General features: G+C 42.1%; 2 protein-coding genes across 9 annotated transcripts in view; one reads left to right on the top strand and one right to left on the bottom strand.

Moving 5' to 3' along the window:
* The window catches only part of LOC139542805 (RAF proto-oncogene serine/threonine-protein kinase-like), a 28409-nt gene extending 24040 nt beyond the window's left edge, over nt 1–4369 (top strand). For all 8 annotated transcript variants that reach the window (XM_071348648.1, XM_071348650.1, XM_071348651.1 and 5 more), the window contains 2 exons: nt 1194–1328; nt 1519–4369. In XM_071348648.1, the coding sequence (XP_071204749.1) occupies nt 1194–1328; nt 1519–1659 (276 nt within the window). In that variant the 3' untranslated portion in view covers nt 1660–4369. The remainder of the gene's footprint in view (nt 1–1193; nt 1329–1518) is intronic.
* A 2180-nt stretch (nt 4370–6549) lies between these two features.
* LOC139542807 (peroxisome proliferator-activated receptor gamma-like) lies at nt 6550–25228 on the bottom strand. The gene is made up of 8 exons (XM_071348653.1): nt 25081–25228; nt 23440–23482; nt 21739–22294; nt 21112–21305; nt 20657–20795; nt 11651–11847; nt 10658–11135; nt 6550–8105 (listed from the first exon to the last, which is right to left on the bottom strand). Exons 3-8 carry the CDS (start codon nt 22277–22279, stop codon nt 7858–7860), a joined length of 1797 nt encoding a protein of 598 aa, XP_071204754.1. The 5' UTR covers nt 22280–22294; nt 23440–23482; nt 25081–25228; the 3' UTR covers nt 6550–7857.

Raw genomic sequence — 25228 nt, 5'->3', positions numbered from 1 at the left:
GCCTGGCCATGCAGTCGTGGGTGAACAGGTAGTACAGGAGGGGACTGAGCACACACCCCTGGGAGCTCCACTGTTGAGGATCAGCGTGGCAGATGTGTTGCTACCTACCCTCACCACCTGGGGGCGGCCCATCAGGAAGTCCAGGATCCAGTTGCAGAGAGAGGTGTTTAGGCCCAGGATCCTTAGCTTAATGATGAGCTTTGAGAGTACTATGGTGTTGAACGCTGAGCTGTAGTTAATGAATAGCATTCTCACATAAGTGTTCCTTTTGTCCAGGTGGGAAAGGGCAGTGTGGAGTGCAATAGAGATTGCATCATCTGTGGATCTGTTTGGGCGGTATGCAAATTGGAGTGGGTCTAGGGTTTCTGGGATAATGGTGTTGATATGAGCCATTACCAACCTTTCAAAGCACTTCACGGCTACGGACGTAAGTGCTATGGGTCTGTAGTCATTTAGGCAGGTTGCCTTTGTGTTCTTGGGCACAGGGACTATGGTGGTCTGCTTGAAACATGTTGGTATTACAGACTCAATCAGGGACATGTTGAAAATGTCAGTGAAGACACCTGCCAGTTGGTCAGCACATGTTCAGAGCACACGTCCTGGTAATCCGTCTGGCCCCACAGCCTTGTGTATGTTGACCTGTTTAAAGGTCTTACTCACGTCGGCTACGGAGAGCGCGATCACACAGTCGTCCGGAACAGCTGATGCTCTCATGCATGCCTCAGTGTTGCTTGCCTCGAAGCGAGCATAGAAGTGATTTAGCTCGTCTGGTAGGCTCGTGTCACTGGGCAGCTCGCGGCTGTGCTTCCCTTTGTAGTCTGTAATAGTTTGCAAGCCCTGCCACATCTGACGAGCGTCGGAGCCGGTGTAGTATGATTCAATCTTAGCCCTGTATTGACGCTTTGCCTGTTTGATGGTTCGTCACAGGGCATAACATGATTTCTTGTAAGCTTCCGGGTTAGAGTCCCGCACCTTGAAAGCGGCAGCTCTACCCTCTACCCTTAGGGCCATAGTCAAGTTCTGTCATAAGGACTGTCTCACAGGTATTATTAGTGACTGGTTGTGAAAACAATAACACTGTAATCCCTCATCTCTGTCTCCATTGTCAGATCATCTTCATGGTGGGCCGGGGGTACCTGTCTCAGACCTCTATTCCTTACCCCTGACCTCTAACCCTTTTTCTCCCTCTATAGATCATCTTCATGGTGGGCCGGGGGTACCTGTCTCCAGACCTCAGTAAGCTTTATAAGAGCTGTCCTAAGGCCATGAAGAGGCTGGTGGCCGACTGCATCAAGAAAATCAAGGACGAGAGGCCACTGTTCCCCCAGGTACTAGCTAATGAGTTTTCTCTGTACATTATCTTGACACCTTTATTGGCTGAAGTGGGTTGAAAGGTCTCTGGAGTTTAATGCAAATGGCACTAGTAAAGGCCTCCAAATTTGATGGGAGTGCTTCCCGGTACTCATCCAATCTACCCCTCTTTCTCTCTCTCTCTCTTTTCCTCTCCCTCTCTTCCAGATCCTGTCGTCAATTGAGCTGCTCCAGCATTCCCTGCCTAAGATCAACCGCAGTGCCTCAGAACCCTCCATGCACAGAGCCTCCCACACTGAGGACATTAACGCCTTCACTTCCACCTATAGCAGACTGCCTGTGTTCTAGAACTACAATACCCAATCTGTCCCTCCTACCTGCTCCTGTTCCAAAACATACACGTGTGCATGAGCATACACACACACACACACACACACACACACACACACACACACACACACACACACACACACACACACACACACACACACACACACACACACACACAAATATCTACAGTGGCTTATGAAAGTATTCACCCCCCTTGGCATTCTTCCTATTTTGTTGCCTTACAACCTGGAATTAAATAGATTTTTGGGGGGGTTGTATCATTTGATTTACACAACATGTCTACCACTTTGAAGATGCAAAATACTTTTTGTTGTGAAACAAACAAGAAATAAGACAAAAGAAATGAAAACTTGAGCGTGCATAACTATTCACCCCCCCCAAAGTCAATACGTTGTAGAGCCACCTTTTCAGTAATTACAGCTGCAAGTCTCTTGGGGTATGTCTCTATAAGCTTGGCACGTCTAGCCACTGGGATTTTTGCCCATTCTTCAAGGGAAAACTGCTCTTGCTTGGATGGGTTCCGCTGGTGTACAGCAATCTTCAAGTCATACCACAGATTCTCAATTGGATTGAGGTCTGGGCTTTGACCATTCCAAGACATTAAAATGTTTCCCCTTATACCACTCAGGTGTTGCTTTAGCAGTATGCTTAGGGTCATTGTCCCGCTGGAAGGTGAACCTCTGTCCCAGTCTCAAATCTCTGGAAGACTGAAACAGGTTTCCCTCAAGAATTTCCCTGTATTTAGAGCCATCCATCATTCCTTCAATTCTGACCAGTTTCCCAGTCCCTGCTGATGAAAACATCCCCACAGCATGATGCTGCCATCACCATGCTTCACTGTGAGGATGGTGTTCTCAGGGTGATGAGAGGTATTAGGTTTGCGCTAGACATAGCGTTTTCCTTGATGGCCAAAAAGCTACATTTTAGTCTCGTGACCAGATTACTTTCTTCCATATGTTTGGGGAGTGCCTTTTGGCGAACACCAAACGTGTTTGCTTATTTTTTTTCTTTAAGCAATGGCTTTTTTCTGGCCACTCTTCCAAAAAGCCCACCTCTGTGGAGTGTACGGCTTAAAGTGGTCCTATGGACAGTTACTCCAATCTCCGCTGTGGAGCTTTGCAGCTCCTTCAGGGTTATCTTTGGTCTCTTTGTTGCCTCTCTGATTAATGCCCTCCTTGCCTGGTCTGTGAGTTTTGGTGGGCGGCCCTCTCTTGGAAGGTTTGTTGTGGTGCCATATTCTTTCCATTTTTTAATAATGGATTAAATGGTGCTCTGTGGGATGTTCAAAGTTTCAGATATTTTTTTATAACCCAACCCTGATCTGTACTTCTCCACAACTTTGTCCCTGACCTGTTTGGAGAGCTCCTTGATCTTCATGGTGCCGCTTGCTTGGTGGTGCCCCTTGCTTAATGGTGTTGCAGATTCTGGGGCCTTTCAGAACAGGTGTATGTATACTGAGATCATGTGACAGATCATGTGACACTTAGAGAGGCACACAGATGGACTTTATTTAACAAATTATGTGACTTCTGAAGGTAATTGTTTGCACCAGTTTATTTATTATTATTATTATTTTTTAACAAGTTATTTTTTTCTTTTCACTTCACCAATTTGGACTATTTTGTGTATTTCCATTATATGAAATACAAATCTATTTAAATTACAGGTTATAATGCAACAAAATAGGAAAATGCAAAGGGGATGAATACTTTTGCAAGGCATTGTATGGCGTAGAAAAAGAGGAGTGACTGGGGGTAAAAGGAATCCTCTGACAGTGACGGTGGATGGGATCAATATGGGATTTCAGTCACTGACTGAGTTTTTCCAGTGACTGTTTTGGTATGGAGAGAAGAGAAAAATATTGACTACCCATTGGGTTGGAGATGATTGATGGTGAATGAAATTCATGCAAATTATAGGGTTAATCAGAGGCCTACTGTAATTTTCTCCATTGCTAAAATGGGTGCAAAGGACAAAGTGGCAATGCAGTTAGTGGAACATGTAAATATGTGAAAGAAAGCACACCCACCTGGGGACAGAGAGGCAGAGACAGTGAAGGAAATGCCTGAGAGTGAAATAAGAGGCTCTCTATCTCTGAGCTGTGAAGCACACCTTTCTGTCTGACAGGACTGACTTCCCTACTTTCTTATGAAGAAGATATTCTCTAAACTGACCTGCCTGAAGAGGAGATGAAGCCTAGACCAAGACACCCTGGACAACCACCTTCTAGGATGATTCTTATCAAAAACATTGTGATCCATCTATTGGTTTTGCAGGGGTATTTGATTGTACATAGTCTTAAATCAGATAGAGATTTGAAATTATTATCAATGTCTTCATCTTCATGCTTTTATCATTTTTTTCCTTAATTCTGGAAAACATTATAACTTGTCAAGCATGACTGATTGATTTTTATTTGAACATTTTAACAAACGCAATGGCTATGTTTCTACGGTCCATGTGATTGGTTCATGGCTTTGCAGAGTGTTCTGATCAGTAGTTACCCACACATTTTAATCAGCCTTCTCTTTGGGTAAACCATCATGAGCTGGATATTGGGCAATTGTCTTTAATATTTAAACAATTATTTGAAATCTAATTTGCATTTTGTCTGCCATGTCTCTTTCAGGAGGTACATTTCTTTTTTATTCTAAACCTGAGAATGTTGTTTATTTTATGTTATTTTAATAAAATTAAGTTAAACTAATTTGCGTAAGTGTTCAACACCTTCCATTCTTTGTTGCTACTGACTGGTAAGGATGCGGTTCACTCAAAACAATAACTGTCAATCAAAGTGTATGTTGCCTGTGCACGAACACAGGCATTGGTTGGCTATAAAAAATTGCGATGACACAGACTTTGGCCATCTACATGAAAATAAATATTCAAAAGATAGACATTTATATAACACAAAAATTATAACCCTGACACTGATTGTGTATGCTGTAAAGAGCTTGTTTTAATGTAAATTGTCCCAGGCAGGTACAAAAGATGTTGAGACACTGTTCTCCACCATTAGACTCTGTGCACCTCAGTAGGATACATGTGCAAGACTTTGTAGCTGGGTACAATGTTTGCTGTTGCAGTAGCAGTGTGGTGCAATCTCACTGTGGATCCCGTCTAGACAGGCCACTAGGGGATTCCACCATTGGGAAATGGCACTAGGTGCTCCACAGCTATTGGCAGAGAGGATGGGACTAAATGATAACACAATCTCAACAAAGTTATTGGGTAACACTTAAGTTGAAGCTCCTTATGTTAAATTCACAGCACCTTTTACAGTCATAGACCATTATGTTTTTGTGTTCTATAATGTGTGATGGCCCTGATGTTTTCCTTTCAGTTGGTCATCAGACCTAATTCGGGGACTGATGACAGGGCGTAAGTTTTAGTAATGTGTTTTCCTGTATCTTATGAATCATGTGTGTCTCAGAAAACTTCAGTGAAGGGAAAAATAGCCCTGGGGTCATCAAAAGTGGTGAAACACAAGACCAAAACCATCTCTGTCTTCTGACCTCTTGGCTTCTATTTCTGTGGAGTTTTGCTGCGTGTGTGTTTAACTGTTCTATTTCTGCTTTCTGACAGGCCAGAGAGCGACTCCTTAAAATAAGACAAGAAATAGAATACAAAGATCTAATTCTGATCTGGCCCTATGGTGACAAGAGCTCCACCTGGTGGGAATGCTGCGAACAAGTTGCTGTCTACATAGCTTTGACACATGCTTCAGATTCACCCTCTTTACACAGTGGTGGCTGTAGCAGATCCAGCGGGCTATAAGTGGGTTACACTATCCACTATCTACAAGCACACGCATGTACACAGCATCCTCTTGCACATACAACAAATCCATCTCTGCAACCCCCCCCCCCCCCTCAAAACAATAACTGTCAATCAAAGTGTATGTTCCCTGTGCAGACAAGGCATGTTAGTCTATAAGAAATCACGATGACTTTGACTTTGGGCATCAACATTAAAATAAATATTCAAAAGATAGACACCTATACAACATATATAAAGATTATAACCCTGTAGATAAGTGTACTGCAAGTCTACTACCTGTGCTGCACATTAATTTACTGTGGCAAAATAACTATTGTACCATTTCCCCAATTATGTTTTGAATAAACTAAAGAATTTTAACCATGTCATATCTCATTGTAGATAGAATACACTATGTATAGCAATAATCACAGCAACGAATCCCTTTGAAAACTGCCTTTGTAGCATCAATATGAGTCAGAAACAGTTATTCTAGTGTCAAAATGTACTAAAGTGTAAATAGGATAATTTTGGTCATAAAGTCAGTCTCGTCTAAAATGGAGTTTGTAACATCCGTGCAACACAACGGGTTGGTTGGGTTTTTATTTGACGATGTCCATTTGCCCACTAACATGGGGTGAACAGCTGCGGCGATTGTTCTCTATCCAATAGCATACAGTGAGACAGACATGCCCAGCAGCTCCGACTGTTTACATAAGACAACACACCGCACATATATTAACTTGAGAAATACTGCACCAAACATCTTAGTTAGATGTAAAATTGGGCAACTAAAATATAATCAGCAAAAACGTTAACATTTATTACCGATTTCATGAGTTATCATAGATTCATTCTGCGGATTTTGAGGAAGTGAAATAGGCTTCTGCGTCTACAGTGGCTCATCGGGAACAAACATCATTAACCAAACGCGGAATCGGCCAGGAAACACCTCCAAGACTGAAATCTCGTTTATCTAGTGAGCAACAGAAAAACACGTGCCAATCGTTACCTTAACATGAGCACCGACACGTTTTGCCTCAGCAACAGTGGTATATCAAGACATTGCATAACATCATGAAGTGATGGCATCTCTGACATATTCACCACCAGATGGCAACATTAAAATGTACTTTAAGTATTTATTAGGAAGGATATTAGTATTGTTTATACAGGTGATTTATAGATAACACAGGATAGCATATTTCCATGGTAATACATGTTACATTATACACTGAAATGTTTAGAGGGGGTGAAGTTGAGGAAATGGAAACTAATAGACGTTTTCACACTCATCTAACCTCTCAAAAATGCTTCAAAGACATGGAAACATACATAAAAAAATTACATCATGAACAATGTATTACGATAACACACATTGTGTTTCACAGTATATAACACCTGTAGGTATCGGCTTATTTTATTGTAGGATGCCCCAATAAATGTCCTGTAATTAAAAGCAATTCTCCTTTCATCCCTTTAATTAAAAAGCATGGTAGGAGACAGAATAGCTGCAGTTACAGCAAGACGGTAGGAAGCTCAGTAATGAATCATTCATAATGTATTATAAACTGGGTGGTTGGGCCCTGAATGCTGATTGGCTGAAAGCCGTGATATATCAGACCGTATACCACTGGTATGACAAAACATTTATTTTTACTGTTCAAATTACGTTGGTAACCAGTTTATAATAGCAATAAGGGACCTCGGGGGTTTGTGGTATGTGGCCAATATACCACTGCTAATGGCTGTATCCAGGCCTTTAGCCGTGGTATATTGGCCATAAACCACACCTCCTCGTGCCTTATTGTTTAAATAGAGTTCACAGATCCTTCTATTAAACAACAAGTCCCAAGAAAACAGACTCTCACTTGTCATGGAGGTCACCTGTGAAGCCAGACATTTGCTTTAACTGAGAGCCTGATGAAAACTAGCCTGGTCTCAGTGACTATTGCTGCTATGATATACATGACACAGAAGAGTTGACCAAAGCACCAACAGATCTGGCTAGATAAAGACCTATAAGGTTCTGCATATTGTTATAATAAACACACTAGTTGGATAAAACTGTACTGTATAGCATAGGATGTTGGTGGTACCACCAATATGGGCAGCAGGTAGCCTGGCGGGTAGGAGCATTGGGCCAGTAACCAAAAGGTTGCTGGATTGAATCCCAGAGCTGACAAGGTAAAATCTGTCGCTCTGCCCCTGAGCAAGGCAGTTAACCCACTGTTCCATCGGCACAGATGACGTGGATGTTGATTAATGCAGCCCTCCGGACCTCTCTGATTTAGAGGGTTGGGTTAAATGCAGTTTCCATGTGTTTGATTCCATTTGCGCCATTATTATGAGCAGTCCTCCCCTCAGCAGCCTCCACTGCTGTACAGTGTATAGTCTTCTTTTCTTCATAGCTGTTAAACTGAGTCTCCCACTACTCTAGTACAGGTCCCTCATGATTTCCTGTAGTAGGGGGTGCAGACACATCTCCAGCTCCTGCTTCTTGAGCAGGTGGATGAGGCGGACGTGGTCAGCCACCAGCGGTCGCAGATCGGTCATCTTCTGCAGCAGCCTGGCAAACAGCTGGGGGCAGTCTGGGTGGATGGTCTTCAACTGCAGCTCCAAGGCCTGCAGTACTACCTCCTGGAGGTCCTCGATGGGCTTCACATTCACCAGGCCTGGACGGTCTAGAGTAGAGCACAACAAGGTCAAGGTTAGAGGTCACCAGAGAGTGGAAAGTGCAAGAGGAGAGAGAGGGAAATAGAGGAAGATTGGACATACAGTATACATCAAATCATCTGAAGTTGCAATGTCCTGATGAGCAAAGTCCAAGGTCAATTGAAATGATACAGCATAAAATAGGTCACCATTGTTTTATATCTGGTCTCAAGCCCAATCAAGCCATCACAGAGCAATAAAACACCTAATCCTACAGTTGAGGTCAATGGAAGGCAGACCGTTGGGGATAAAAGAAGGATGCCATATTGATGCACAATCAACAAATCTGATCAAACAAAGTGGATATTCGTCAAATCCGTTCTGAACAGGCCCACAATGTGGTTACTAAAGCCTGATTTTGATATATATGGCTCTTTTTGCTGCATAACATTTAGAAGTTCCTTTTCAGGTTTAGAAAAAGTGACTGCTAAATGCTAAATCCGGTTTGTATAAGCTGGTAGAATAGCTAGCATACAGAAATCGGTGGTGGTAGCCAAAGTAATTTTGAACTGCAATGCAGTTGATTGGTGACGATGACATGAACATGTATTGGGGTTGACATGCATACAAGCAATATACTCCGATGTTTACCTCAACATAGTGTGAAATACACATACTGTTTAAACAATAGCCTTAATTAAGGTAGGCTAATTTTGCTAGGGGGCAATGAGAAGATTCTGGACATTTTCCCCACGGCATCTTTCCCCAACGCGTTTGGCATGACATCCATTGACCTCTTTACCGCATCTATCTAACATACAGTTGAAGTCGGAAGTTTACATACACCTTAGCCAAATACATTTAAACTCAGTTTTTCACAATTCCTGACATTCAATCCTAGTAAAAATTCCCTGTCTTAGGTCAGTTAGGATCACCAGTTTATTTTAAGAATGTGAAATGTCAGAATAATAGTAGAGAGAGTGATTTATTTCAGCTTTTAATTCTTTCATCACATTCCCAGTGGGTCAGAAGTTTACATACACTCAATTAGTATGCGGTAGCATTGCCTTTACATTGTTTAACTTGGGTCAAACGTGTCGGGTTGCCTTCCGCAAGTTTCCCACAATAAGTTGGGTGAATTTTGGCCCATTCCTCCTGACAGAGCTGGTGTAACTGAGTCAGGTTTGTAGGCCTCCTTGCTTCCACACACTTTTTCAGTTCTGCCCACAAATTTTCTATAGGATTGAGGTCAGGGCTTTGTGATGGCCACGCCAATACCTTGACTTTGTTGTCTTAAGCCATTTTGCCACAACTTTGGAAGTATGCTTGGGGTCATTGTCCATTTGGAAGACCCATTTGCGACCAAGCTTTAACTTCCTGACTGATGTCTTGAAATTTTGCTTCAATATATCCACATAATTTTCCATCCTGATGATGCCATCTATTTTGTGAAGTGCACCAGTCCCTCCTGCAGAAAAGCACCCCCACAACATGATGCTGCCACCCCCGTGCTTTACGGTTGGGATGGTGTTCTTCGGCTTGCAAGCCTCCCCCCTTTCCCACCAAACATAATGATGGCCATTATGGCCAAACAGTTCTATTTTTCTTTCATCAGACCAGAGGACATTTCTCTAAAAAGTACTATCTTTGTCCCCATGTGCAGTTGCAAACTGTAGTCCGGCTTTTTTATGGCAGTTTTGGAGCAGTGGCTTCTTCCTTACTGAGCGGCCTTTCAGGTTATGTCGATATATGACTCGTTTTACTGTGGATATAGATACTTTTGTACCTGTTTCCTCCAGCATCTTCACAAGGTCCTTTGCTGTTGTTCTGGGATTGATTTGCACTTTTCGCACCAAAGTACATTAATCTCTAGGAGACAGAACATGTCTCCTTCCTGAGCGGTATGATGGCTGTGTGGTCCCATGGTGTTTATACTTGCGTACTATTGTTTGTACAGATGAACGTGGTACCTTCAGGCGTTTGGAAATTACTCCCAAGGATGAACCAGACTTGTGGAGGTCTACAATTTTTTCCCTGAGGTCTTGGCTGATATCTTTTGATTTCCCCATGATGTCAAGCAAAGAGGCACTGAGTATGAAGGTAGGCTTTGAAATACATCCACAGGTACACCCCCAATTGACTCAACTGATGTCAATTAGCCTATCAGAAGCTTCTAAAGCCACCTGCATTGCTTGTTGTTTGGGGTTTTAGGCTGGGTTTCTGTACAGCACTTTGAGATATCAGCTGATGTAAGAAGGGCTATATAAATACATTTGATTTGATTTGATGACATAATTTTCCAAGCTGTTTGAAGGCACAGTCAAGTGTATGTAAACTTCTGACACACTGGAATTGTGATACAGTGAATTATAAGTGAAATAATCTGTCTGTAAACAATTGTTGGAAAAATGACTTGTGTCATGCACAATGTAGATGTCCTGACCGACTTGCCAAAACTATAGTTTGTTAACAATACATTTGTGGAGCGGTTGAAAAACAAGTTTTAATGACTCCAACTTATGTGTATGTAAACTTCCGACTTCAACTGTAAATGCATAAATGTAAAACGGAAAAACATCACCTCCACTGAGGATGATGACAGCGAGGAAGAGCGCCGTATCACTATCGTCCAGCTCCAGCACGTTGAATTTTACCGCAAACTCAAACTTTGGCTCCATCATCTCACAGAATGGCTTCCTCAGACTCTTGAGGAACTCCCGGGTCATGAAGATCTGTCCGTAGGCGAACAGTGTGCCGTCCTTGTTCATCAGCGGCGCCAGCATGATCAACATGACCTCGATGACCCCGTACTTCAGCAGGGTCACCTGGTCATTCATGTCCAGCTCTGTGAACCCAGGGATGCTCTTGGCAAACTCTATGATTTCTCGTACAGCCTCGACGGTGCGGAACTGAACCTGCCGGAAAAAGGAGAGTTCCAGCTCCCTAGCAGGCTCTTGAGGGGGCAGGACAGACCTCTGCTGCTCCAGGAAAGGGAACTGTCTACTGTTTATAAAGTCCTGACCCGCTGTCAGGGACTTCATGTCATGGATGACAAACGGCTGGAAGGAAAGAGAGACATCCCTTAAAAACAATGTATTATGAAGCATTGCCATCCATTGCCATTCATTCTCTTGGCAATTTGTAGTGATTCAGTATTAGGCCCCTTGCTGGGTGCACAACGGGTTAATCTAACTAGGAAATAAAAGATACATTAAAATCCTGACTTTTAGGTTAGCGAATATATATCTGCTTCTCTAAAGTATAAATAACTGTCTATTAGTTATTTCCTCTTAGACAAGCTGAGATGACACAATATTACTGCTTCCTACTGTACACTGATATTTTGCTACCAGTTAATCAGGACAGAGTGCATTTACCAAAAACTGTGATATTCAAATATACAGAACCAAATGTCTGGTGTGTGTGAGAGAGAAAGAGGTCAAGTGGCTTTCAATGGCTCTGTTCTGACTCATATTACAAATGTTCCATTGACATCAATGCATAATTTATGCAAAACTTTAAAGATTATGTGCATGTAGTTGTACAGTATCTCAAGTAACAATTGGGCCCTAACTGAGTTTCCGTGGGTCTTCCCAGACAGGATGGCTCTGGCCCTGCTCTTGGTCAGGGGAAAGTGTCTGTGATAGGACAGACACAGCTGTCTGGACAAGGCTCTCAAGTCCGCTGACTCTGGGCTCCTGGGGGACACATCCATAAACTCAGCAAGCAGCTTCTCTCTCTCCTCCTGGGGCATCCGGCCGAAGCGGATGGCTGCGTGGGGACATCAGAATCATTATTTTCTAGCCTGGGTGCCAGTCAGACTCTTTCTGTATTGAATAATGCTACACGTCACTGGCTGCCCAAACAATACAATGACAAAGACGTTGGCTAAAGAAGGAATATACTTCATCCTGCTGTGTAGAAACCTCTCCAAAGACTTAAGGCCCGGTTTCAGACAGACACCTGCTGTTGAAACAGTTCACATTGAATATGTTTAACACCCTTGATTAAGGCTGTGACAGTCATGGAATTTTGGAATTTTGGTCATTGGTCAGCCAAATGACTGTGTCACCTTTATAACCGATCGAATAGCAACAAAAAATAAAGACGCACATTTTCTTCTCTACTCCGCTCCTGACTGTGCTGCCATAGAAATATAATGAATAAAACGGGTGTCCCCATTCAAGTCAATAATGGCATAATGGGTGGACTGGCGGCCATTGCGAGTGCACCCATAGAAGCAAAGCAGGAAGTAAAAGCAGAAAGTGTACCCATCAATATGTGCTGTGATTTGTTGATTCAACTCAACTTACATTAGACAAAATACATTCCATTGTATGAGCCACATCAGTTAACATCACTGAAGCAATCATTTGAATGAACATTCTACATTACCATGGAAATGATTGCTTAAGTGATAATGTCCGAGAAGCCGGTGTTTGGAGGATATATTGGCACGGGTGTTGTTTGTTGAGGGCTGACAAACCGTGCCAATATATCCTCCAAACAAATGATTGCTTAAGTGATAATGCTAGAGAAGTCGATGTTTGGAGGATATATTGTTGTTAGGTCTGAGACAAAGTCAAAATTTTGCATTTGTTTAAGCTGTTTTCTTGTGACATTTATTTGGATACATCCATAACAATGAGCTAATGAGGCACGACTTCGCCTGGCATAGAAAATGTGCTCTCTCGTCAGGACACTGTTGTTCAAAGTAGCTAGCCAACAACACAGCTACAGTAACATGATCACTTCAAACTGAAGCTGGAAAGACGTCAAATTAGCTGTGTTTCATTTTACATTTTTTACACAAATTTTTTAAATATGTTTTGTATATATCCATAAAAATGATGCCAGCTTATTCATGATTTCAACTGGCTGAGAAACGTTGCCTGCCTGTCTGTCTCGTCCCGACTCCCGACACATTCATTACTATGGGACAGCTGGAGATCTCATTTTAATATTGTTTCAATTTTGCAAGTGTCGGAGAGACAGACAGCAAGGTTTATACAAATCTCTGCTGTTGAAAATGAAATGTTAGTCGAAAAGAAATGTGAGATAATGTCTAGATGCTTTTTACAGTGGAGATCAAGTTTATATGTTGCTTGGCTGGGCTGATGAGACAGTGGATTACACAGTCAGATGGAACAGAGTAAATAGGCATTTTAACATCATAAATTTAGCCAGTGGCAACTTGTGGAATAGAGATCGGCTGGAATGCAGTTTTAACTAACCAATCAGCATTCAGTATTAGACCCACCCATTGTATAAATCCCAATACCATGCAGCCATTGCGAGTGTACCCATGAGTTTACCAGTCAAATTGCCATGATTAGAGGTTCCAAACCCATTCTATTCATTCTATTTCAATGTGTGCTGGTGCTGCAGGGAGGGGGGCGTTGCCTTGGAGCAACAAAGTTTCATTATGTTGTTAAGAGTCCATGTTATTGCAAATTAATAAAAAAGAAAACTGAAATATCACATTTACACTTCCATTCAAAAGTTTGGGGTCACTTAGAAATATCCTTGTTTTTGAAAGAAAAGCACATTTTTTGTCGATTAAAATAACATCAAATTGATAAAAAATACAGTGTAGACATTGTTAATGTTGTAGGAAACGGCAGATTTTTATGGAATATCTGTCACGGCAGTCGTAGGGAGGAGACCAAGGCGCAGCGTGGTAAGCGTACATTCTTCTTGATTAAAGAACGAACACTGAACAAAACAAACAAAATAACAAAACGAACCATGAAGCTAATATGGATAGTGCAGACAGGCAACTAAACATAGATCAAGAACCCACAAAACCAAAAGGGAAAATGGCAACCTAAATATGATCCCCAATCAGAGACAACGATAAACAGCTGCCTCTGATTGGGAACCAATTCAGGCCACCATAGACATACATTTACCTAGACTTACCAAAACCCCTAGACATACAAAAAAACCTAGACAATACAAACAAGCATACCCACCCTCGTCACACCCTGACCTAACCAAAATAATAAAGAAAACATAGATAACTAAGGTCAGGGCGTGACAATATCTACATAGGCCTACAGAGGCCCATTATCAGCAACCATCACTCCTGTGTTCCAATGGCACCTTGTGTTAGCTAATCCAAGTTTATAATTTTAAAAGGCTAATTGACCTTTTGCAATTATGTTAGCACAGCTGTTCCTTGGAAAATATGCAGTATTTTGTTTTTTTACGTGTTATTTCTTACATCGGTACCCCAGGTAATCTTAGGTTTCATTACATACAGTCGGGAGGAACTACTGAATATACGATTAACGTCAACTCATCATCGTTCCTACCAGGAATATGACTTTCCCGAAACGGATCCAGTGTTTTGCCTTCCACCCAATACAATGGATCTGATCCCAGCCGGCGACCCTGTGCGACGCCGAAAAAGGGGAAAACGAGGCGGTCTCGTGGTCAGGCTTCGGAGACGGGCACATCGCGCTCCACTCCCTAGCATACTACTCGCCAATGTCCAGTCTCTTGACAATAAGGTTGATGAAATCCGAGCACGGGTAGCATTCCAGAGAGACATCAGGGATTGCAACGTGCTCTGCTTCACGGAAACATGGCTAACTCAAGGGACGCTAACGGAGTCGGTGCAGCCAGCTGGTTTCTTCATGCATCGCGCCGACAGAAACAAACATCTTTCCGGTAAGAAGAGGGGCGGGGGGGTATGCCTTATGATTAACGAGAAGTGGTGTGATCATCATAACAACACACAGGAACTCAAGTCATTCTGTTCACCTGATCTAGAACTCCTCACAATCAAATGTCGACCGCATTATCTACCAAGGGAATTCTCTTCAATCATAATCACAGCCGTATATATTCCCCCCCAAGCAGACACATCGATGGCCCTGAACGAACTTTATCTGACTCTTTGTAAACTGGAAACCACACACCCTGAGGCTGCATTCATCGTAGCTGGGGATTTTAACAAGGCTAATCTAAAAACAAAACTCCCTAAATTCTATCAGCATATCGATTGTGCTACCAGGGCTGGAAAAACACTAGACCATTGTTATACTAATTTCCGCGACGCTTATAAGGCCCTCCCCCGCCCCCCTTTCGGAAAAGCTGACCACGACTCCATTTTGTTGATTCCAGCCTACAAACAGAAACTCAAACAACAAGCTCCCGCGCTCAGGTCTGTTCAACGCTGGTCCGACCAATCTGAATCCACGCTTCAAGACTGCTTTGATCACGCGGATTGGAATATGTTCCGCATCGCGTCCAACAACAATATTGACGAATATGCTGATTCGGTGAGCGAGTTCATTAGGAAGTGCATTGACGATGTCGTACCCACAGCAACGATAAAAACATTCCCAAACCAGAAACCGTGGATTGACGGCAGCATTCGCGTGAAACTGAAAGCGCGAACCACTGCTTTTAACCAGGGCAAGGTGACCTGAAGCATGACCGAATACAAACAGTGTAGCTATTCTCTCCGCAAGGCAATCAAACAGGCTAAGTCTCAGTACAGAGACAAAATCGAGTCGCAATTCAACAGCTCAGACACAAGAGGTATGTGGCAGGGTCTACAGTCAATCACGGATTACAAAAAGAAAACCAGCCCCGTCGCGGACCAGGATGTCTTGCTCCCAGACAGGCTAAACAACTTTTTTGCCCGCTTTGAGGACAATACAGTGCCACTGACACGGCCCCCTACCAAAACCTGCGGGCTCTCCTTCACTGCAGCCGAGGTGAGTAAAACATTTAAACGTGTTAACCCTCGCAAGGCTGCAGGCCCAGACGGCATTCCCAGCCGCGTCCTCAGAGCATGCGCAGACCAGCTGGCTGGTGTGTTTACGGACATATTCAATCAATCCTTATCCCAGTCTGCTGTTCCCACATGCTTCAAGAGGGCCACCATTGTTCCTGTTCCCAAGAAAGCTAAGGTAACTGAGCTAAACGACTACCGCCCCGTAGCACTCACTTCCGTCATCATGAAGTGCTTTGAGAGACTAGTCAAGGACCATATCACCTCCACCCTACCGGACACCCTAGACCCACTCCAATTTGCTTACCGACCCAATAGGTCCACAGACGACGCAATCGCAACCACACTGCACACTGCCCTAACCCATCTGGACAAGAGGAATACCCATGTGAGAATGCTGTTCATCGATTACAGCTCAGCATTTAACACCATAGTACCCTCCAAACTCGTCATCAAGCTCGAGACCCTGGGTCTCGACCCCGCCCTGTGCAACTGGGTCCTGGACTTCCTGACGGGCCGCCCCCAGGTGGTGAGGGTAGGTAACAACATCTCCACCCCGCTGATCCTCAACACTGGGGCCCCACAAGGGTGCGTTCTGAGCCCTCTCCTGTACTCCCTGTTCACCCACGACTGCGTGGCCATGCACGCCTCCAACTCAATCATCAAGTTTGCGGATGACACTACAGTGGTAGGCTTGATTACCAACAACGACGAGACGGCCTACAGGGAGGAGGTGAGGGCCCTCGGAGTGTGGTGTCAGGAAAATAACCTCACACTCAACGTCAACAAAACAAAGGAGATGATTGTGGACTTCAGGAAACAGCAGAGGGAGCACCCCCCTATCCACATCGACGGGTCAGTAGTGGAGAAGGTGGAAAGTTTTAAGTTCCTCGGTGTACACATCACGGACAAACTGAATTGGTCCACCCACACAGACAGCGTTGTGAAGAAGGCGCAGCAGCGCCTCTTCAACCTCAGGAGGCTGAAGAAATTCGGCTTGTCACCAAAAGCACTCACAAACTTCTACAGATGCACAATCGAGAGCATCCTGTCGGGCTGTATCACCGCCTGGTACGGCAACTGCTCCGCCCACAACCGTAAGGCTCTCCAGAGGGTAGTGAGGTCTGCAGAACGCATCACCAGGGGCAAACTACCTGCCCTCCAGGACACCTACACCACCCGATGTCACAGGAAGGCCATAAAGATCATCAAGGACAACAACCACCCAAGCCACTGCCTGTTCACCCCGCTATCATCCAGAAGGCGAGGTCAGTACAGGTGCATCAAAGCAGGGACCGAGAGACTGAAAAACAGCTTCTATCTCAAGGCCATCAGACTGTTAAACAGCCACCACTAACATTTAGCGGCCGCTGCCAACATACTGACTCAACTCCAGCCACTTTAAAAATGGGAATTGATGGAAATTATGTAAAAATGTACCACTAGCCACTTTAAACAATGCCACTTAATACAATGTTTACATACCCTACATTACCCATCTCATATGTATATACTGTACTCTATATCATCTACTGCATCTTGCCATCTTTATGTAATACATGTACCACTAGCCACTTTAAACTATGCCACTTTATGTTTACATACCCTACAGTACTCATCTCATATGTATATACCGCACTCTATACCATCTACTGCATCTGCCATGCCGTTCTGTACCACCACTCATTCATATATCTTTATGTACATATTCTTTATCCCTTTACACTTGTGTGTGTGTGTAAGGTAGTAGTTGTGGAATTGTTAGGTTAGATTACTGTTGGTTATTACTGCATTGTCGGAACTAGAAGCACAAGCATTTCGCTACACTCGCATTAACATCTGCTAACCATGTGTATGTGACTAATAAAATTTGATTTGATTTGATTTGATTTGTTCTGATTAAAGAAGCAATAAAACTGGCCTTTAGACTAGTTGAGTATCTGGAGCGTCAGCATTTGTGGGTTCGATTATAGGCTCAACATGGCCAGAAACAAATAACTTTCTTCTGAAACTCGTCAGTCTATTCTTGTTCTGAGAAATGAAGGCTATTCCATGCGAGAAATTGCCAAGAAACTGAAGATCTCGTACAACGCTGTGTACTACTCCCTTCACAGAACAGCGCAAACTGTCTCTAACCAGAATAGAAAGAGGAGTGGGAGGCCCCGGTGCACAACTGAGCAAGAGGACAAGTACATTAGAGTGTCTAGTTTGAGAAACAGACGCCTCACAAGTCCTCAACTGGCAACTTCATTAAATAGTACCCGCAAAACACCAGTCTCAACGTCAACAGTGAAGATGCAACCCTGGGATGCTAGCCTTCTAGGCAGAGTTGCAAAGAAAAAGCCATATCTCAGACTGGCCAATAAAAATAAAAGATTAAGATGGGCAAAATAACACAGACACTGGACAGAGAAAGATTGGAAAAAAGTGTTATGGACAGACGAATCTAAGTTTGAGGTGTTCGGATCACAAAGAAGAACATTCGTAAGACGCAGAAAAAATGAAAAGATGCTGGAGAAGTGCTTGTCACCATCTTTCAAGCATGGCGGAGGCAATGTGCTGGTCTGGGGGTGCTTTGGTGGTGGTAAAGTGGGAGATTTCTACAGGGTAAAAGGGATTTTGAAGAAGGAAGGCTATCACTCCATTTCGCAAAACACTATGCCATACTCTGTGGATGGCACTTAATTGGAGCCAAGGTTCTACTACAACAGGACAATGACCCAAAGCACAGCTAAAACCTACGCAATAACTATTTAGGGAAGAAGCAGTCAGCTGGTATCTGTCTATAATGGAGTGGCCAGTACAGTCACCGGATCTCAACCCTATTGAGCTGTTGTGGGAGCAGCTTGACCGTGTGGTACATAAAAGTGTCCATTAAGCCAATCCAACTCGTGGGAGGTGCTTCAGGAAGCATAGGGTGAAATCTCTTCAGATTACCACAACAAATTGACATCTAGAATGCCAAAGGCCTGCAAGGATGTAATTGATGCAAATTATTTGACAAAAGCAAAGTTTGAAGGAAACAATTATTATTTCAATTAAAAATCATTATATATAACCTTGTCAACGTCTTGACTATATTTCCAATTCATTTTGCAACTTGTTTCATGTATGTTTTTATGGAAAACAAGGACATTTCTAAGTGACCCCAAACTTTTGATCGGTAGTGTACATTAGTATTCAGACCCTTCACTCAGTACTTTGTTGAAGCACCTTCGGCAGCGATTACAGCCTTGACCCTTCTTGGGTATAATTCTACAAGCTTGACACACCTATATTTGGGGAGTTTCTCCCATTCTTCTCTGCAAATCCTCTCAAGCTCTTGTCAGATTGGATGGGAAGCGTTGCTGCACATATATTTTCAGGTCTCTCCAGAGATTTTGGATCGGGTTCAAGTCTGAGCTCTGGCCGGGCCACTCAAGGACATTCAGAGACTTGTCCCGAAAGTACTCCTGCGTTGTCTTGGCTGTGTGCTTCTGGTCATTGGCCTGTTATAAGGTGAACCTTCACCCCAGTCTGAGGACCTGGGCGCTCTGGAGCAGGTTTTCATCAAGGATCTCTCTGTACTTTGCTCCGTTCATCTTTCCCCCAATCCTGACTAGTCTCCCAGTCCCTGCCGCTGAAAACATCCCCACAGCATGATTCTGCCACCACCATGATTCACTGTAGGGATGGTGCCATGTTTCCTCCAGATTTGACGCTTGGCATTCAGGCCAAAGAGTTCAATCTTGGTTTCAACAGACCAGATAATCTTGTTTCTCATGGTCTGAGAGTCCTTTAGGTGCCTTTTGGCAAACTCCAAGCGGGCTATCATGTGCCTTTTACTGAGGAGTGGATTCCGTCAGGCCACTCTACCATAAAAGCCTGATTGGTGGAGTGCTTTAGAGATGGTTGTCCTTCTGGAAGGCTCTCCCGTCTCCACAGAGGAACTCTGGAGCTCTGTCAGTGTGACCTCCTTCTCCCCTGATTGCTCAGTTTTGCCGGGCGGACAGCTCTAGGAAGAGTCTTGGTGATTCCAAACTTCTTCAATTTAAGAATGATGGAGGCCACTGTGTTCTTGGGGACCTTCGATGCTGCAGAATGTTTTTGGTACCCTTCCCCAGATCCGAGCCTCACCACAATCCTGTCTCGGAGCTCTACAGACAATTCCTTCGTCCTCATGGCTTGGTTATTTCTCTGACATACACTGTCAACTGTGGGACTTAATATAGACAGGTGTGTGCCTTTCCAAATCATGTCCAATCAATTGAATTTACCACAGGCGGACTCCAATCAAGTTGTAGAACATCTCAAGGATGCTACCTAGTGGTTATAGTGTTGGACTAGTAACCGAAAGGTTGCAAGTTCAAATCCCCGCGCTGACAAGGTACAAATCTGCCGTTCTGCCCCTGAACAGGCAGTTAACCCACTGTTCCTAGGCCGTCATTGAAAATAAGAATTTGTTCTTAACTGACTTGCCTAGTTAAATAAAGGTATAAAAAAATAAAAAAATAAAGGATGATCAATGGAAACAGGATGCACCTGAGCTTAATTTCGAGCCTCATAGAAAAGCGTCTGAATACTTATTTAAATAAGGTATTTCAGTTTATTATTTGTAATAAATGTGCTTACATTTCTAAAAACCTGTTTTCACTTTGTCATTAAGGGGTATTGTGTGTAGATTTATGAGGGGAAAAAATAATTTAATACATTTTAGAATAAGGCTGTAATTTAACAAAATGTGGAAAAAGTCAAGGGATCTGAATACTTTCCGAATGCACTGTATATGACAAATCATGACCCTTAAAAATCTTGGTAAGCAAATATACTTTTCACAACAATGTAGTGGCTTACCATCGTGTGACATGCCCACAAGCAGACATTTCTGAAAGCGACAGTACTGGCACTTATTCCGGCTCTTTTTGTGAATCCGACAATGCAGATCACAGTGGTCATACACCAGTTTTAACCGCATGGTTCTGCGGAAGAATCCCTAAGAGAAATGCAGAGAACATGTAGATTGTAGAATCATAAAGCAACAACAGACTATAATTATTTTACAGAATTTATAAAGAAATGTGATCAATGTATACAGTGAGCTTGACATGAATACAAGGTTTACGGTGAGTGTTTATGTGTCAGGGATAAATCCTTACTAATATATGACCCCCTGGAGGTTAAATAGCAAGACGTTTGTTTTGTTTTTATCCTCAAATGTGTAACAATGCATTTGTATAGCTCCAAGCAAACACAATAGCCATACATACTGTCAAGCCACCAGAACCTCAGTTGGTAGGTCTCAGTCCTACCTTGCAGCCCTCACAGGCATGGACACCATAGTGGAAGCCTGAGGCCGTGTCCCCACACACTCTGCAGTCAATGTAGAGCAGAGTGCTGGGGTCTGTGTAAGTGGGGGACTTGGAGTGAAGAGTGGGTCTGGACAGTCTGACAACGCTATAGTTGCTAGACCAAAGAGAGGACATGGACTCCTCTTTTAACGAACCTAAACAAAGACAAATGAGAACACAATGAGGTACAGATGTAGGATCTTCATTTGAGCCAGTTTGCTACAGCAGGAAAATAATCCTGCAGCAACAGGAAATGTGAAGTATTATGTGTATTATAATTAATGGACATTTTTGTAGGGGTTGATACATTTTTTGTAGGGGAATCAAGTCTGAAATGTCAAACTTTCAAACTTCAGAAGCCTTTTTAAACCTTAAATACACTGCATGTTTTACATTTCCTGCATTGCTGGAAAGTTCTCTTGCAACAGGGTGATCAAATTAAGATCCTACATCTGTATACATAGCATCACAGGCAAGAGAAAAGACTGTGTGGCAATTGCTTTAACATAAGATTACATTTATAGATCATTAAGTTATTACACTTTAGTAAATGCCAGATTTAGTAAAAGTCCCTTACAGTAGACTTACATTGGTACTCGCTGTATGTGTAGTTGTATGTGTAGTTGTATGGGTAGTTGAATGAGTGGTTTCTGTCTGGGCTGTGGTTGAATGAGTGATTTCTGTCTGGGCTGTGGTTGAATGAGTGATTTCTGTCTGGGCTGTGGTTGAATGAGTGGTTTATGTCTGGGCTGTGGTTAAATGAGTGGTTTATGTCCGGGCTGTGGTTGAATGAGTGGTTTATGTCTGGGCTGTGGTTGAATGAGTGGTTTATGTCTGGGCTGTGGTTGAATGAGTGATTTATGTCTGGGCTGTGGTTGAATGAGTGATTTATGTCTGGGCTGTGGTTGAATGAGTGATTTATGTCTGGGCTGTGGTTGAATGAGTAGTTTCTGTCTGAGCTGTGGTTGAATGAGTGGTTTCTGTCTGGGCTGTGGTGGTGGGGACTGTTGAGGCTGTGCTCTAGGGAGGAGAGGTAAGGGTGGTCCAGGGTTGACAGGGTCTTCATGTCAGAACTATTCATCCTGTTGTCCATCTCTGCCAGGTCCAATGTGCCCAGCTCAAAACTCATTATGGGCCACCATCTCTGGAAAAGAAGACAGCAGTGAAGAGGTCAACTAACAGTATGAATCTCTCAATTTACTATAAATAAAGCTATCAAGGAGACCACAGAAGAGGCAAACCATTCATTACCAGTGCTGCTATAAATGGGTGTAATTATTATAACTTCAGCCTGTTAAAACTAAGAAGAAGAATTTGACTAATTCTACATTTGCACTAATTTGGATCTATACATTAGATTCAGGGCAAACACAGGAATGCACTTTTCATTCAGCTTATTGCAGTGTTTAAGAGATAAGAGAGCAACAACTAACTAAGCGGCCCGCTGGTAGGAACTCACAGCCCCACAGTAAGTCAACACAACTTTCTGTACTGTACCATTTCAGAACATTTCTCCACTTTAGACACATTAGGTGAGAAAGGTGAACAAAGCCACATTCACTTCAACTCAAAGAAAGACCTTTAGAATTGACAGGTACAACTACCTCTATCTCTCTCTCTCTCTCTCTCTCTCTCTCTCTCTCTCTCTCTCTCTCTCTCTCTCTCTCTCTCTCTCTCTCTCTCTCTCTCTCTCTCTCTCTCTCTCTCTCTCTCTCTCGCTCTCTCTCTCTCGCTCTCCCTCTCCCCCTCCCCCCTCCCTCTGCAGAAATCAAGATACGATAAAAAAAAACATATCTGAGTGTAGGATGTTAAATGTCCGCCTGTCATCTGTAGCTAGTCTTTCAAAATGAATGAGAAAACTTTCATAGGCAGCATGTGTGTTTGTGTGTGTGTGCGTGCGTGCATATCTGCGTGCGTACGTACATGTCTTGCATAATGTATAAAGGATATTTAATGCTGAAACCCTCCTATTAAACACCAATGGTATTCACTAAGTTAATGGTTTATATTTAGGATAATGTTTTTCTGCTTTGTCATCCTATTTTTTATTTGAAAATCATCTTATCAAATATTTTACATATGATCAGGATACACAGAAGGCCAGAGACAATTACAGACACCAGTACAATTCTTAAGTACCGAAAGGGGTGACTAGATGTCTTCTGATAGATTACAAAAAATCCTTGTAAAATTCAACAATTCTAGTAGTTTATTGGTAAACTTGAAAAGTTTCCAGTACCCTTCCTTTGCAACCCTAATGATGAGTGCTGATAAATGATCTACACATACCTTAACAGAAGACTGACAAAGTCCTGTGGAACAGTCTTGTTACCTAAGTGGTATGATTGAAAAGGTTAGTGTGTTAGAAGTTGGTAAACAGGGAACACCTGATCATATTGAGGTCTGGATACTACATTGTAAAAAGTAATTAGTTCTGCTAACAATTTTTTTGTTGTGGAAACCCGTTGCCTAGAACCATTCGAGTAACCTAACTCAAAGTATTTCAGTATTCAATACTTTCTAGTAATACAGTGACATCTCCATCCATATGATTATCTTTTAAAGTTGTAAATACTTAATTGTTATGTGTTTTATGACCTTTTTGCGACTAAATTAAATGATGTACGATTTAAGTTACTTGAAGAGGAAAATTTGTTGTAGTGAACATACAAATGTAGGGTCACTTCTACTTAAATTGTTAACCTTCATTAAAAAAAAATCTCAAGTAGTAAGTAGTTCTGATTAGTCATTTTCAGTGGTCATGTCTTATGTGTTTAACATGGTTTTAGGTATTTGACAATTTGTCATTTTAACCCGCCTTAGCAAGCATTGTTGAGCACAGTGATCATTCCTCTAGCAGTAACTGGAGGTAGAGCTGTAAGCATTACAGGATGCTGCATTATCCTCTGTCATTAAGACTGGTGAACATTACCTAGTTGATGGTGGGAATGGCTTTTCTCATTATTGAACGTCAATTTGATATCCGTTCATCACATCAACTACACCTCATAGCAAAACAAACTGCTTAATACTATTTTAGAAATATACTTTTATTTCTTCAAATATTAATACAATATTGTGTAAAAGTACCATGAAGTCTAAACATTTTAAAATACTCACAATTCTTTAAAAAAGAGCCACGTGCCACTATTATGAATTAATAACTTGTAAAAACGTAATAATTCTATATCAGCACAACACAGATAATCAAGTGTTTTTTACGTAAATATAAATGTCTTATTACTACTTTATTATTTTAAGTAAAGACGTAAAACATAATAGAATCAAGTATGAACAACTTATTTAATAAATGTTAGATTGACTTTAAAATATTAAATAATCATAACTTGTAAAACTCAATAACTAGATTATCAGAACACAAATAAATAAATATGTATTTACTCAATAACCTAATATTTGTTAACAGTCTCAAAAATGTTAAAAGATAAGAAATCTTATTGACATATGAGTTAGTACCACTTTTATGATTTGAGTTCTACTGGCTGTTGGAGATGTTTGAGTAACCACTACACAATTTCTTTAATGAGTTAGGCAGTTACTTTATAATAATATAATAATAAAAATACAATAGTATAAATTGACAACTTGGGTGGAATAAATTAAACATTTATCAAACTGTCAAAAGTTGACAGTAGCATATATGTTGTTTGAATTACAGACAAGCTAGCATTTAAATTGACAAAATGAATCCTTATTATAATCCAAAAAGGTTTTGTATGTCTATGCAAATAGGTCGAGATAAATTGTCAAATGAAACAAATTAAAGCCTTTGATGGATTTAAAACCGCTATCAGTTGTGTTCATGAATAGCCTTGACAGACAGTTGCACTTGTTCACCTTTTGAAACTAAATAGCAGTCTACAGTCTCACGCAATCAGAATTATTCAAGGAAGGTGTAGCTTAGCCTACCTGTCTTGATCTGCAACACAAAATATCAACTCGTTCTTCACTATTCACTTATGAAGCTTAATTCACATATTCAGCAATATGTCTTCCTTTTTCTTGATCACGGGGTTGCTTAATAATAGGACAGGTTAAATGTGGGTCACGCAACCAG

The sequence above is a fragment of the Salvelinus alpinus genome, chromosome 17 (genome assembly GCF_045679555.1).
Source record: "Salvelinus alpinus chromosome 17, SLU_Salpinus.1, whole genome shotgun sequence".
NCBI lineage: Eukaryota > Metazoa > Chordata > Actinopteri > Salmoniformes > Salmonidae > Salvelinus > Salvelinus alpinus.
This window is presented reverse-complemented; position numbering and strand designations above follow the sequence as displayed.

Coding starts and splice junctions, on each gene's coding strand:
- LOC139542807 (XM_071348653.1), bottom strand. CDS start 22,279: ATGAGTTTTGAGCTGGGCACATTGGACCTGGCAGAGATGGACAACAGG. Junction 11,848..20,656: donor TGTGGGCATGTCACACGATG/GTAAGCCACTAC, acceptor GTCCCCACGCAG/CCATCCGCTTCGGCCGGATG. Junction 11,136..11,650: donor GGAAGACCCACGGAAACTCA/GTTAGGGCCCAA, acceptor CTTTCCTTCCAG/CCGTTTGTCATCCATGACAT.